Source organism: Homalodisca vitripennis, chromosome 3 (assembly GCF_021130785.1).
Source record: "Homalodisca vitripennis isolate AUS2020 chromosome 3, UT_GWSS_2.1, whole genome shotgun sequence".
Lineage (NCBI taxonomy): Eukaryota > Metazoa > Arthropoda > Insecta > Hemiptera > Cicadellidae > Homalodisca > Homalodisca vitripennis.
This window is the reverse complement of record NC_060209.1, coordinates 122,791,165-122,806,649: the sequence shown is the minus strand read 5'-3', so window position 1 is coordinate 122,806,649 and position 15,485 is coordinate 122,791,165. Positions and strand designations below refer to the sequence as shown.

General features: G+C 33.5%; 1 protein-coding gene across 1 annotated transcript in view; it reads left to right on the top strand.

Moving 5' to 3' along the window:
- LOC124357473 (RNA-binding protein 28) overlaps positions 1-15,485 on the top strand; it is a 60,201-nt gene that overhangs the window by 4,148 nt on the left and 40,568 nt on the right. The window contains exons 3-6 of the mRNA XM_046809304.1: positions 5,615-5,783; positions 6,636-6,851; positions 7,913-8,004; positions 10,972-11,140. Of these exons, the coding sequence (XP_046665260.1) occupies positions 5,615-5,783; positions 6,636-6,851; positions 7,913-8,004; positions 10,972-11,140 (646 nt within the window). The remainder of the gene's footprint in view (positions 1-5,614; positions 5,784-6,635; positions 6,852-7,912; positions 8,005-10,971; positions 11,141-15,485) is intronic.

Sequence of the window (15,485 nt, the reverse complement as noted above, 5' to 3'; positions counted from 1 at the left end):
GCTATAAACGTATTCTGTTCATCCTCCTGACAAAACTATATATGGTTTTAGGGAGTGAAGATCACAATCACGCTTTTAAAATACTGGAAATATCATTTTGTGGTCAGATCTATGTACTGTGCTTCTTGTTATCTTTGTTTTTCAGCTGCAATTTGACAGTTTATGTAGGAGCATTCTGTGGTCACTACAGCATCAACTACTATTCTGTATACAGTGCCTTGTGAATAACATGATTTGGTCAGAAGTTAATAGGTGGTTTGTATGTACATACAAAATTAGAAATTTATGGTAAAGTTAGGTTTGCTTATTTATTAGCTGAGAGCCAGTAAAGCCTATTTCTTGAGAGGCTTAAAAATGTCATTACTGTCTTGTCTGTCCGTACGTCCGCACAATATCTCAAAAACGAACTTACCCATAGACTTGAAATGTTGCACAAAGCTTCATTACTGTACAGTCAACACCGAGATCAATGATGGTGCATGTCACTCCATTAGGTTTTGGTGAGTTTTGTAAATATTTTTTTATTGATCTTATAGGGAACTATGATAGTAACAAGAAAATAGCTAAATAAATAAATTAGTAAACAAATTTGGTACAATTATATGAGATTTTAATTTGTAACAATAACTTATGTTGCCTAACAACCCTAAAACATAGATAATCCTTTGATGACTTTGTGTGTAGACTTTTATTGAAAAAATAAAAATAAAAAAAATAGTAGAATGGAAAGTCAATGTGACTTGTGGATGTTGGTGACTGCATTTGATTTCAACGCACTCTTGTGTTCTAGCACTCTCCATACCTCAATTGAACTTTTATTATTTAAACATTTCTATGAAACCTAACCTAATGGACAAAAATGTGAATGTATCATGTGGCAAGATATCTCGAGAAAGATTTTATTGGTAGATTTTAAATTTTGGACGAAACTTCTTTTCTACTTAGACAAGAATGAGTTCTATGATGATGCATATCCAACCATAGATTTTTGCTAAACTTCATTATGCCTATCGCTCAGAAGGCTGACAAAATTTCTCTTTTATTTGCCAGGGAGTATGATTGTCTGGCTACATGTCTATAGGAGATCTTGAGAATAAAACCAACTAAATACTTAAAATTATGCATGCAACCTCCGCAAAACCTGTTATATGTTATGCGACAAGTGTGTGGCATACTTCTATCTTGTTAAATAATACATATTATTGATCTCTATATGTTAATAAATTAAACATAATTTATTATTACTTCGAATTTCTGTGTTCGAATTAAAACAGATGTAAACGTTGCAATAAACAGTGTATTCATAAAAAGATTAAAACAAATATAAAAACAGTATATATACTGTTATCATTAAAGTCTGCCGTAATTAAAACCGCTTCACAAAGTTAATAAAAATGGTTCATGAGAAATTCGTCATTTATGACTATGTCTATATTCTTATGAATATATTTTCTCTTTGATTTAACTTATTTAATAGAGATGGAAATTGTAGTTGTTTGGCAGCAATGCATTCCAAGTTATTCTGCCAATTGATAACAGATTGGGACAATGTGTATTTCAGCAACTGTTAGCAACTGTTACTGGCCGTTGCCCTTGATTATAGACCCTTCTGAGTGAATCTATAATCAAGGCCGTTGCAAAGTGGCTGTCAGTCTGTCTATTGCGCAACATTGTTTTAACATTTTTCATTGCTTCTTGCTTATAGAACAATATTGCCATACAATCAATTACTAAAACACGGATAATTATTAACTATTGGACTTTGTTAGTATCATAATGTATTCAAACTTCATAAATCAAAATCTGCTTAGTTTTGTTACTATATATTATTTTGAGAAGTATAGTTTTGTATAATTAAGAACAAATTTTTAAGACTTATTCTTGCATTATTCATCAAATTCCTTTATGAATATTCATAAAAATAATTTATAATAAATTTAAATGTTAAACAAACAATTTTATTAGACCAATAAAGCATTGCAAAAATGTAATAAAACTCTGAATTGTAATTTTATTAAATTAAATTAATTAAACTATATGACTGAGTAAGCATTATATAATTTAATACCTACTTAGGATTGATTATACAACTAATAAGAAATAAAACAAAAATTAAGTTCAGTTTTTAAATTGTATAAGCAAAAAACATGTCACTCCTTGGGATTTGGATGTTGGATGTTCCGCCTTGCAATGGAAATGGAAGTTCAAAATAAGCTTCCTTTTTTGGATATGTTTATTAAAAAAATACTTAAGACTACTGTTTTTCGAAAGAAAACACACTCAGGACAATATTTAAATTATCAATCAAACCATCAGAAATCTGTCAAAGAATCTGTGCCTACTCGTTATTTGAAAGAGCAAGGAGCTTATGCTCATATAAAGATGGATTAAAAGAGGAATTTCAGAAACCTGATTCAGAAAGTTGAATCAGATCTTAGACGCAATGGATAGTCTCAATCAATTATAAATAAGTGCAAACAAACCAGAAGAATAATTCCTGACTCAACCATTAAATAAAACAAATATAAATTTACCCTTATGTTAATCCCTTATGTGCCAGTATTATTGGATAAAATTAGAAGATTATGTAGAAAGTATAACATTAGAATCATGTTTAAAACACAAAATACTCTTAGACAAAGTCTCGTAAAAATGAAACCAAACGATGGTACACAGGATTCCAAAAACTGTATTTACAGTATGAAATGTAGTTACAATACATAGTACAAGACAAATAGACCATTAAACGTAAGGATTAAGAACACAAAGAAAACACGAGAAAGGGGCTAATGGGAAGATAAAAAAATGACACATCGTTGTTGGTCCGAAGGCCATTGTATGAATTGAGAGGAAGCCAGCATAATACATCTGGATTCTCATTATTTTAAAAGAAAATTAATGGAGGCATCGTACATTAATTTGGCAGACCAACCATCAGGTGAGATTAGGCCGCTTTGGTTGCCAATTCTGAAAAATGAACTAAAAAGAAACCAAAATTATCAATCAGATTAGATATTTGTAATAAACTAATGCAGAGTCACATTATGGTTGGTTTTAAGAAATTCACCTGAAATGAACCAATAATAAAATGGCCCACTCCCGTTCCCTCCTTTTTTCCCCACCATCCTCTTTCTGTCATGACGATTGCCATTTACTATTGGCCTTTGGTCAGTCGTAGGTGGTTGTTCGGCTGATGCAGACCTAATGTGATCTGTATTCTGTAGTTCAGTTTTTATAATTAGTGTTGTGTTTAGTTTTTATTAAGTGCATGCTTTAGTGACGCTGACACACAACATGGTAGTTGTGATTCCTGACTTATGGTTGTCACAATGCTCTGGTATAATTTGTTTATTTTAACCTATATTTTAATTATGTGTTAGGTTAGTTATTTACCTGAAGAAGAGATCAGATTGCAGATCTTGAAACGTAGTGTTACTGATTTTTTTGTATAGTTTTACATTATTTCTTGTCATTTCCATTCCTTTATCATCAGTCGAATATTAAAAATCACAAAAACTGAAAAATCCCCTGTGAAACTAGATCACTCTAAATCTCTAAAAAAATTTGATCTCTTCAAAAGTCATTACCAGTTTAAGTAAATTAAAATTTGCTACTAAAGAACATACAAAGGAACAGATAACCTATATGAAAATTTAAATTTTCTCTAAATATTTTTGTAATTCCAATACAAGCCCCAACATCTATATAACATGCCAAAGAATAACTCACATAAATTATAACATTCCCTGCTTCTCAACATGTTACCTCAGATCATTTAAACCACTAAAGAAATGTGTTGATCTTAATATGATGAGAGGCCCGTTAAAATGAAACGGAATTTGTATAAGAAATTTTGGAATCCAGTTTGGACCAGCGCATCTCTCGCTAGTACACCCATACCTGATGGTGGTTCAAAGAAGCCACTTTGTTCCTCTTTGTCAGTTCTTTTAGATAGGACATTCCCAGACTGAATGTCTGATAGTAATAAATATTCAGCTCGTTTTATTCTAGATAAGATTTCGATTGCCAAGACTCTTGGTCCATTTGCTTGCAACTGCTCTTGGATCCAGGCTTGAGCTGTCATTATAAAACTTCAGGACCCATTTTGAGAGGTTGGCTTCCTTTGTATGCTTTTCATCTCTAATCTCTATGGAGACATTGTTTTATTGATCAAATGAATATTTCTTTATCATGTTCTCAGGCACGTTTTCATTTCAGCATCTGGAAATTCCTTTTGTAATCTAGGAGCCGACAGTCAATACTGTATAAGCATAAAGCTGGTATTTCTTGAGATTTATAGAGAAATTTATCCTAAGAAAGAAGAAATTGATAAAATTGGTAAAATTTTTCAAGAAAAACCAGGTTGTGTGTTCAGTGCAAATTGGTTGTTAGCTCCTGGACTATTATTTATGCTGTATGTCCTTCCGAGAAAGTAGGCTTTAATCACATTTCTACTCAAAAGTTATATTGCAATTAATTCATATGCCCTCTTCATCTCATGACTAGAGATTTACATCCAGTACACCATTGAGTGCCTCAGTTGGACAGGAACTTGTTGCTTCCCTGATACTTCCACATGCATGTCTCTAAAGCTTCTTTGCCACTGTGCTTTTTTACGCTTTTAGCCCGCCACATAAAAGCTGCATATGTGACCTTTTTCACTCTTATTAACTACTGATATGGTTAATATGGTTCGGCCATGTAAACCGAATGGATGAGGAACGTCTGCCAAAAATTCTTATGGAATGGCTACCAACAGAACGACGAAAGAGGGGGCGCCCTAGAGAAACATGGAAGCAGGGGATATCGAAGGCAATGTCGGAACGGAACTTGGGACCTGGTGATTGGAATGATAGGAAAGAGTGGAAGTTGGGAATCGGAAGGCGACCACATACGCTGTGAAACCGATTATATATATATATATATATATATTAACTACTGAATGTAACAGCTTCTGATGGAAAAACTGTTCCTGATAGGCTAGTATCAAGCCTTACCTATAAAAATCCAAATGCTTAATATACCTTTGTATTAACATCTGTCAATTATTACTGATATATTATTTTTATATGATTTCAAACTTGGTTTGGTAAACTAATTAATTTAGATAATTTTGACTGTGTGCATAACTACATGGGACTGATCAAGACTTGGTTGACTATTAATTACTGGTTTAACTAATGACATGCCAGTTCCATGTTATTTTCAGTTTTTTGGAGGACTATTATGACCATTCATATACATGTCACGATTGCGATTGTTCTAAATTATATCCCAGCTTGATCGTATTTATTGTATTTTCCATTCAGTTTTCGTATATTAATTTTTTTTTTTATTGATTCTTTTTATTTTGGATACATGTTTTTCTTAACTATTTAAAATTTACTTTTGTTAATTTTTCATTTATTTTTGTTTGATTTACTATTTTAATTCAACTGAATTTATTATTTATGCTGAATATGTCACTGTGTAGAGTCAATAGTAAATTGGTCTACCTGTTATAACAACTATAATTTTGTCATTCATTTTTTTAAGAACTGTAGTTCTATGAAGATATTTATTATAAAATACAAACAGATTTCTTTTTCATTTTGCAAATTTATATTTGTTGCAGTGCACTGAAAATGATGTACACAAACACTTCAAAGCCTTTGGAAACATTAAAGATATCCAGTTGTTGCGGAGGCCAGATAAAAAGTTGGTTGGCTGTGGCTTTGTAGAGTTCACTTCAAGGTTGAATGCTGACAAGGCAGTAGAACAACTTAATGGGAAACAATTCTTAGGTATTTATAGTATTCACAACAATCATATCCAGTCATAACTAACACTGATGTTAACATTAGTAACTTTTTTATTGTCACAAAGTTGAATAAACCACAAAGTTCTAGATAACTCACTTCTAGTTATTAACTATGATTTTTTGGACTTCTAAATCATTTGAAACATATATTAAATTAAAATGAAAGATTTACAAATACATCTTGATAGATCAATACTACAAGACTTCTTCACCTTCCTACTACAAGAACCCCCCCCCCCTCCTTCCTTCATTCTTCTTCTTCTTTACTATAAGTCTGGTATAAAGATGTCTAACTGTATCCCTTAAAAAATGTTACTTGTAAAAACTGTGTAAAATAAATATATATAAAATTTTAAGATTATTCCGCAAAATTGGATTAAGTTCCAATCTTGGATTAATTGTTATAAATTATACAGTTATATACCATATAAAAATAAACTAAATTGAGGCTGCATGAAATTAAACAAAACAAATCAATGGAAATAATAATTCATGAAGTAAGTTCCTTAGGATGCAGTACTTCTTTTTAGGCTGGCACATTAGTACAACTTGTTTTATTAATGTAAAAGAAAATTCAGCATAACAATATCTAATCATATTTTTAAACCAGTATGATAACTCAGTTCATATTTGTGCTTTTGGATTTGCATATCTGATTATGTTTTTACATGTAACATGTCAAAAACTTAACCTTTTGTGACAACCTAACCCCATATATTTCCTCTTCACTTATGCCTCTGTCACATCCCCAAGTCTCCACTCTTCATCCCAGTGTTTTAATTATGTTGATAGATTCATGTATAATATATTGTATAAAACGCATTGGTTCACACAGGCCGACCAATTTATATTGAAAGGGCAGTGGCTCAAGACAGGTACAACGAATCCTCAAAACAAAATAGCCAAGACAGCTGTTATAGAGAAGATTCAGAAAAAGAGGATGATGTGAAGGATGATTTTGACAAAAGTGAAATAAAACAAGAACCTGCAACAGACCAAGTTGAGGATTACCTTGATACTTCTGAAATCAAACAAGAACCAAAAGATTCAGGTCAGATTAATATAAAATTTGTAATTTTAATTTAGTTTTAGAAAATATTTTTATGAATATATTATCTGATTATACGTTTATTTAAATGTATTGTTCAAATACTTATAAATGAAATTAAAGAGATGAGTTTCTTTACACCTTCAATACATTTTTGTCTACCTCTAACCTTGTATATTTTTTGTTTACCTTGTGCGAGTAAGTTAATACTTCTTATTCCACTGAACATATATGTTTTATTAATAGTAATTTCAGTTTTTTTTAAATTAGGTGTATACTCAAAGCATGCAAAAGCTATTACCATAATTTTTGAATTAAGAGTTTTGAAACAATTGTTTTACTTTTGATGGTAACACTATTTGAAAATGATTGGGTGACTTTAAAAGTGTCATCACTACCTTGGAGATTGTGTAAAACAAATCAGGAGCTTTAATAACATTGAAGATCTTGATGAAATAAAATCAACTACACCGAAATAATCATGTATGTGCCATACAAAGTGAAAATTCTTTATGTGACATAATAATAAGAATTAAAAGATTTATGATGAAAAAGGAACTATATACACCTCAAGCTAGATACAACTATATTCATACCTCAAATCTTTACTTATTTTGTTTTCTACCCGACGTCAGATTTTGTTTTAATAAGTAAAATAGCATTCATTTTGGTTGAGTTCTAAATAAACAATATTTATTGTCTTTAAACTTTTCTGATATTAATTTCCATCACAAAGGAACGACAAAATAATATTGAAGATTTTACTGGATTATTTTGTTCCAATATAATAAAAGCTTTATTTTATAAGTACTCACATGTCTTCTTTAATAATAATAGTTTATGATGGACAAATGCAACTAATCTATTATTCAGAATATTACAAGTAAAATGTAATATTAGTATTTATAACAAACCATTGCCTATTTTCATCTAGATTAAGTGTTAAAATGTGAATACAAAAATTAACAGAAATTCTTTCAGATTTGTTTAATTTACAATATGCATAGAATTAAGGTAAGAGAATTTAATTATGCCACCTAATTATAATGTTCAATGGTTTACAGATGAAGAAATAGAAACTAATAAATCACAAGATGGAAGGAAAAATGTCAACGTCAAGCAGGCTAGACTTATTATTAGAAATCTTTCATTCAAGGTAAAGTGTTTCTTAAATACTTATAAAGGAAGATTGTAAGATTTTTATAATTACTGCATGACAGTGAGTATAGTGTTAACCCATTGCGGATCGTGAAAACGGCATGCACGCGGGCCTTAGAGTACGAATTAATCCGTATTGCAACGCAGCACCCGCAGTGTTTGCACGCCTACCTGTCTGCTTAGCGCGCTCGCTAATTATACATGTTTTGTTTGTTTATGTTGTTATTTATGTTATATAAACATTATACAGATCATATTAGACAAGTATATTATACTAGAAGTATATTCAAGTATATTCATAAATATCCTCGGAAGCACTACTTTGAGCGTTTTTATTGATATTGAAATGATGTTGAAATAGAGTTTCCACATCCGGTGGTGTCCCAGGAACAATGTCTGAAATAGTCTGAACATCTGAACCATGGTCACTAGCCCGCTCGTCACTGTCAACATTAGTATCCGCGTAATTATGAAAACGTGGACAAATACGCGTGATAGAACCGTCTCCATCCTCAATAACACTATCGATATCACTTTCATCACTTCCACTTTCTAATAATAGTCTATCTAATTCAGATGATCGTAAATTGTCACCCATTTTATTTACGTACACGCACATGAGGCAAAGGAAAATAGAACGCCACGACTGTACGCCTCAGACAAACAATTTGTCGCAAATAATAACGTTATTGACCGATAACGAGGGGAGTATTTGTGGACGAGTATGAGAGATAAGATAGGAAGCCAGTCCAGGAAAACTGACTATAAATATCTCCGAGGCTTATAACAGCGATAAGCGTTCAAAACAAATGAGTCATCCGTACCACGTCATCCGCGTGAGGGTCACGTCATTGTGCTTTTGGTCCACGCCTCGCTCCGCGTCACCCTCACGTCGTTGATCCGCAATGTGTTAAGGGAGTCTATACACTTGCGGTTTGACATCAAGGTTCAAACTGTAGTCTTGGACTAAAGGTAGAACTGACCATGTATGGCAGTTCTTTGAAGCAGATCGTTGGCCAGATGGGCTGATGGAAAACTATTGTGGTCTGGCCTTCAGATCGTTTGTCTTAAGCCAAACCGAACGTGTTTGGTGAATCCTACCGGGCAAGACTCCTTTATTCCCCTTTCTACAGTTGCAAGCTTCGCACAACTACCCCTTTGGTCAAATTTTGCTGTCTGTGGAACAATGATTGGAATTAGGAAAAAAAAATCAGATGTGTTCGGAAAACATTGCTCAAATTAAAAGTAACTGTAATATGTACATATATCATAGGCAGATATATCATAGTCTTGTCAATATTCACCATCGGACTAGACAAATTTCTTAGTAATAAAATATGGGCACATTTAGTTCATGTTAGGATGTTTAACTATTGTAGTTTTATAAATGTTGCTGACATTAATTTTTGGTGTCATTGTTTACTAATACAGCAAACTTTTACCCTCCAAATTTGAAAATGTTAGGCAAACTAACCATTTAATTTACAATAGTGAATACTGAACTACAGTAGAGATAAGATATTGTAAAAGAACTTATTACATCCAGAGCGTGGCTCACTTGTGCTTGAATGTGGTGTGCTATTTTTAAACTTTTGTTTCATTTGGAAATATTTCCAAATTAAATTCACTATTCCGTTATAAAGTATGAAAATCCTTCAAGCCTATTTATAAATGAATGAAATTAGACATATCCAGTTCAGTGATTTTTTTACTTGCAAGTGTTTGCCTTGCAGCATACGACTGAAAATTAAGATTAATTTTCAGTCATATGCTATTTCAATCCAATAGATATTGGAAAGATTTGTTCATTGTGGGTAAAATTGCTTACACAACAGTGTCAATGCTATGCTTACACAAGTCTGTTTTAACGTTTATCTATTACTGTGAGAAACAAAATAATATATAACATTAAGAAAGCAATTTTAGATTGGAAACATGTAGTCTAATGTTTTTGTACCTGTGTACATTTAATTCATTTTCAATTTGGTTTAAGATTTAAAATAAATTAATATTCAGTTGTCACAAAATCTATCTACTTCTTCCAACTGAACCGGAAGGACTATTTAAAATTTTATCAGTATAACAAGCACATTTAATTTCGGTCTCCATATTATACTGTAGTTTTCCTCAATTCAACCTTACTAGTTGTCCCATTAGTTTGAAACAACATTACATTGATTTTAATTTGTAATAATGTCTGTGTGTGTATTGAATAAAAGTATATATAATTTCAATAAATATTGCTCCGCCAGGACTCGAACCCGGATCTTTCACTTGCCGGGTGAATGTGCTACCATTACACCACAGAGCCCTCACTTTTTATAATATTCAATTATTTTGTATTTGGCCGTTTCTTTCACATATGTGTTTAAATAACCAAACTAACATATGATCGGAAGACCAAATACCTGTCAAATGACTTCTATTTGACAATATTTGAAATAAAGTAATGGTAGCACAATATGTTTCAATAAATATTGAATCGCAAAAAGTACTTGCTTCGGCGGGACTCGAACTCGGATCTCTCACTTGCCGGGTGAATGGGCTACCATTACACCACAGAGCCCTCACTTTTATATATATATATTCATTCTGACACTATAGTCCATTCACTAAGTGTTGATAGGGATCACCACTGCTGTGATGTGGATAAAGGCTTGTTCTATTGAGATCTTCAAACAGGAACTACTGTCAACACTCGATGAATAGACCTAAGTTGTGATGGTATCAGTTACAATTTTGATTAAAATAGTACTTGCATACAATGAGAGATTAAATATTTCATATCACTATTTGAAATTAATTTTTGCATTATTATTAATTTTAATAATATTTTTAAAATAATTCTCATAAAAAAGTATCATTGCAGTTTTTAAATTTTGTATTTTTATGTTGTTAATTATTTCTGTAACACAGCTGACTTTGTTTTATATTCACAATATAATATTCTTGTTAAAATTTGTAGGCAACAGAAGCAAAATTGAAGGCACATTTTACCCCTTTTGGAGAGATAACAGAGGTAAAACTGTTGCGGCGACCTAATGGCACACTTGTTGGCTGTGGATTTGTGCAGTTCGCCAAGAAGCAAGCCGCTGCTAAAGCTATTTACCATACTAGTGGAAAGCCTTTCTTAGGTGAGAACAGTTTTCAGATTCAATGTTAGTATTTGTAAAAATAAAATTTTTTCAGATGTAGGCATTTAACTGCAAAAAGTGATTGCATAGTGTCTACTGCTTTTGTAAACATGGAATAAACTTGTTGGTATTTTCCAGATAAATTTACAGTACATAATAAAGAGTAAAATAACAAAAAAGTTTTACTCTAAACTTAGTGCTGGTTAGCTTTTATTTATGTATTAATTTAAAAATTTACACAGCCCAATTCATTTTATTTCATAATAATTAATTTAATTTTCATTCTAATGCATCATTAGGGTGGCCACCCAACCGGTAATAAGCTGGGAATTCAATGGATCGGGGGAATCTTCCTGAAGAATCAGTCAAATTTAAAAAACAAATTTTCCGTGTCCAAGAACTTATAAAATCAAGACAAAATTCGACAGCCCCTTAAATCAAGAATTGATTAATCTCGAAACATTGTGTTTTAAGCAACATGCTTCGTGAAATTGTGAATGAAGATCAACAACATATGTTCTCAAGCTTCATCTGATACCAGTTGATCCAAGGTTGCATCCACTAGTCTAGTGGAATTTATCTTGGTTAGTTTAAAAGCCCCTCCTCCACCCCAAAAAAAACACAATGTTTGAATGCATTGCACAATTAAAGTCGGCCAAGTGATTGTCCCGAACCTCGGCACTATATGAGCAGTACGTTTAAATAATAATATACAATAGACAAACTCTTTTATTAGCATATTCTTAGAGAACAGCAATAGTGTCAAAAATACAATATAACTACAATAAAATAAAATTTAAAAATACAATAAAACTATTTAATTGTAAAATACAAATGTTTTAAAATTAGAATCGTTGTACAATCATTGTAGTGAAGTTAGTAGCTCAAATGTTCCAAGACTCGGGTGCGTGTTCTGAATTTTTCCAGAGAATAAATTTGATCAGCAAGCGGCCACTTTTTTAGTTGTTTCTTCAGTAACCTTGGATCTTCTGTCTTCATTGTGGATGGGAGAAGGTTAAACAGCTTAGCACCCAGCGTAGGAAGGTTTTTTTTGCAAATAGTTCGGTTCTATGCAATTGCAGGGTAAAATCCAGTCCATTTCTAGTGTGGTATCTGTGAAATTGGTCATTTCTATTTAGATTTTGTGATGTACAGTGAAGGATTGTTTCCAGGATGTAAATTGAGGGCATTGTTAGTATTTGTAGATTTTGTAGTCTCTTGGTTGCAGACCTTCCATTGTTCTTAGCGCTTCTTCTGTAGGACAAGGGCTTTTTGAAGGTTGCTACTTAATGAACCACCCCAAAGCACAATGCCATAGTGTACATGATTTTCAAAGAGTGCATAATAAGCTGTTAAGGTGGCTTTGGCAGTGCTGGTGGCCTTTAAGCGTCTCAATACGAAAACTGCAGTGCTTAATTTTGCACATAGAGAGTCAAGATGGACATTCCATGACAAACAATTATCAATTATTAAGCAAGGTGTTTTGTTGATTCAGTTAATGTTAGACCAGGGGATCCTGCTACTGCATTCTTTTGTCGGCCTAAAACAATTTGTTTGGTTTTGCATTCATTAAGAACCAGGTCATTATTGTCACAGTATTCCTTGGCCATGCTGACTGATATATACGAGGGGGTACCCAAAAAAAAAACCGGAATATATTTTATAAAAATTATATATTATAAAATTTTTTTACAATGCGACCTTATTTCCTTCAAACAAATCTCCATTACAAACTAATACACTTGTCCCAACGGTATTTCCATTGATCAAAAACATTTTTTGTAGTCATCTTTAGAAATGGCTGCAAGCTCGAGCTTCGTTTTTTTTCTTAACCTCTTCAACGCTGTCAAATCGTTGACCTTTTCAAGCCTCTTTTCATGTGTGGAAATAAAAAAATGTCGCATGGAGCGAGGTCAGGCGAGTAAGGTGCGTGGGGCAAGCGGAACCATGCCGTTTTTTTTGCTAAAAACTGCCTAACTGAGATGGCTGTGTGTGCCGGTGCGTTGTCGTGGTGGAAGAACAAATTTGGCAGCAACCCTTTTCAGTCCTAAATCTCCTGTTAAAATTCGCTGAACCGAGCACCAAGTTAACCCACTACTCTCTGATAGTTCCTCAATTGTCTGTCGACGGTCGGTGAGCACAAGTTCACGAATTTTCTCAACATTTTCGTCCGTTCGAGAGGTTGATGGACGTCCAGAACGAGGTTTGTCTTCATAGACATGTCGCCATTTTAAATCGAGCGAACCACTCGTAGACCTGAGTTTTCCCCATAGCATCATCTTTGTAAGCTGTATTCAACATTAAAATAGTTTCTGCAGCATTTTTACCAAGTAAAAAACAAAATTTCACAGCTGCATGCTGTTCACTTAAACTTGCTATGACAAAAAAAACGAAACAAGAACAAAACAGGGTTAGCGAAAACAGTCACTACGAACGAACAGAATGCACTACGACAACGGAACTGGGTCACTGAGCTCGCAAGGGGTTGCGCGACACACGCCTAGCGGCAGGAATGTGTACTACACGCTGCCGGCTGTCAGCAATACAATTCCGGTTACTTTTGTGTACCCCCTCGTAAGAGGAAATATCTAGGCTTAACAGCAGTTTTCCCTATGGTAAGGAGTGCTGTGCTGTGTCGTCTACATACATTATTGGCCGGCAATAGGGTTCAAGATACGATTGGAAGGTCTGAGGTAAAGAGAATGAATAAAACAGGACCCGAGAACTGAGCCCCGTGGAACACCTCGGGCAGTGGTTAATGGTGCTGAAGTAACATTGTACACTGTTTCCTGGGAGGATTGTTTAATTTAAACTATTTGCACTTAAGTGGTGTACTTCTGATTCCCAAGTTGGCAAGCTTTTCCATGAGGTGGTCATGGTTGATACAATCAAAAGCTTTACTCAAATCCAAAAAGGTGGTAGTAATAGTATTCCCCCTTTCAATGTTGTCAACTATGTGCTCTACCAACTCTACCAGTCGTTGTTGATTTCCCAGTCATGAACCCATGTTTTCTAGTGGGCAGCATATGGCTGACACTGAGGTGTTGTACAAGACGTGCTAATACTATCTTCTCTATTATTTTTGAAACGGTTGGAACTAGAGAAATTGGTCTAAAATTTGATATTTTTCTATTTCCCCCTGTTTGTGTAAGGGATTAAACTTTTGATATCTTTAGTTATCGAGGAAAAACACCTTGCAAAAGAGATTTATTGATGATGTCCACCAGAGAATGACACAGTTCGTCCTGAAACTGTTTCAATAGTCTGGCAGAGATGTGATCTATCCCAGCCGATAAAGATGGTTTCATTTTGTTTATGATTTCATTGACTTCTTTATGAGAGGTGGGAGTGAAGGAAATGAGAAGACTTTTTGGATTTTGTCGGTTTATATCTATCCTGATGGTGTTTGGTGGATAATTTGTTTTCAAGATTTCTTCAGCCACAGTAGTGAAGTAGGAATTGAAGTGATCTGCAACTTGGGTGGCATCTGTAACAATTTCGCCTGAGATATCTAGTTACCAAGAAAACTCTTCACTCTTCTTGCGCACAGCTCTCTCACGATTTATTATTTGCCATATTGCTTTGCTTCTGTTGGTACATTCTGATATGAAAGCTTCACTTGCTTCACTTCTGGCAAATTTTTATTTAAGATCATACTTTCTTCAAGAGAACTGCATGAACTTTATCAGTCTGTTGATTATTAAGAAGGAATCTGTTGTTTGCTTCAATAAATTGCTTCTGGAGGTGATTCACATCTGGGTTTGACAATTTGGCCTTGTTGTATGTCCTTTTTAGTTTTGTTTTTCTGTAAGGGCATGAGATGTCTAGAATTGTTGTTAAAGTATTGATGAAAATTTCGTATGCCTTGTCGGCATTATCAGCTTAGTAAACTCTATCCCAGTTTACACATGTTATAAGGTCTTTGAATGTGGCAAGATTATGTACACTAAAATTCTATGTCTAGTTGTTGGTATTGTAGCAATTTTGGTAAGGATCTCTAATGTAGTTAGTTGCCCAGTATGGTCGGACAAGCCGCTACTCACAATTTCAACATTCACTAAGGACTTGTCAAGGTTAGTACATCAACGTCAATAGATGAAAACGAAGTGCTTGTGATCCTAGTTGGTGGAATGTCAAGTCTTAGCACGTCATATGATCTGAGAAGGTTATTTAGTAGATGTTTGTCATTTGTATCCTTAATACTGTCAACATTCAGATCTCCATCAATGCAGATCCCTTTATTGTCTGCTGGAACTGTATCCAGTGCTGTGGCAATCAGTAAAAGAGCCTCACTGAGTGAATTGTTAGGTGGTCGATACATTCCTATTACATTTCCAGTTGTTGC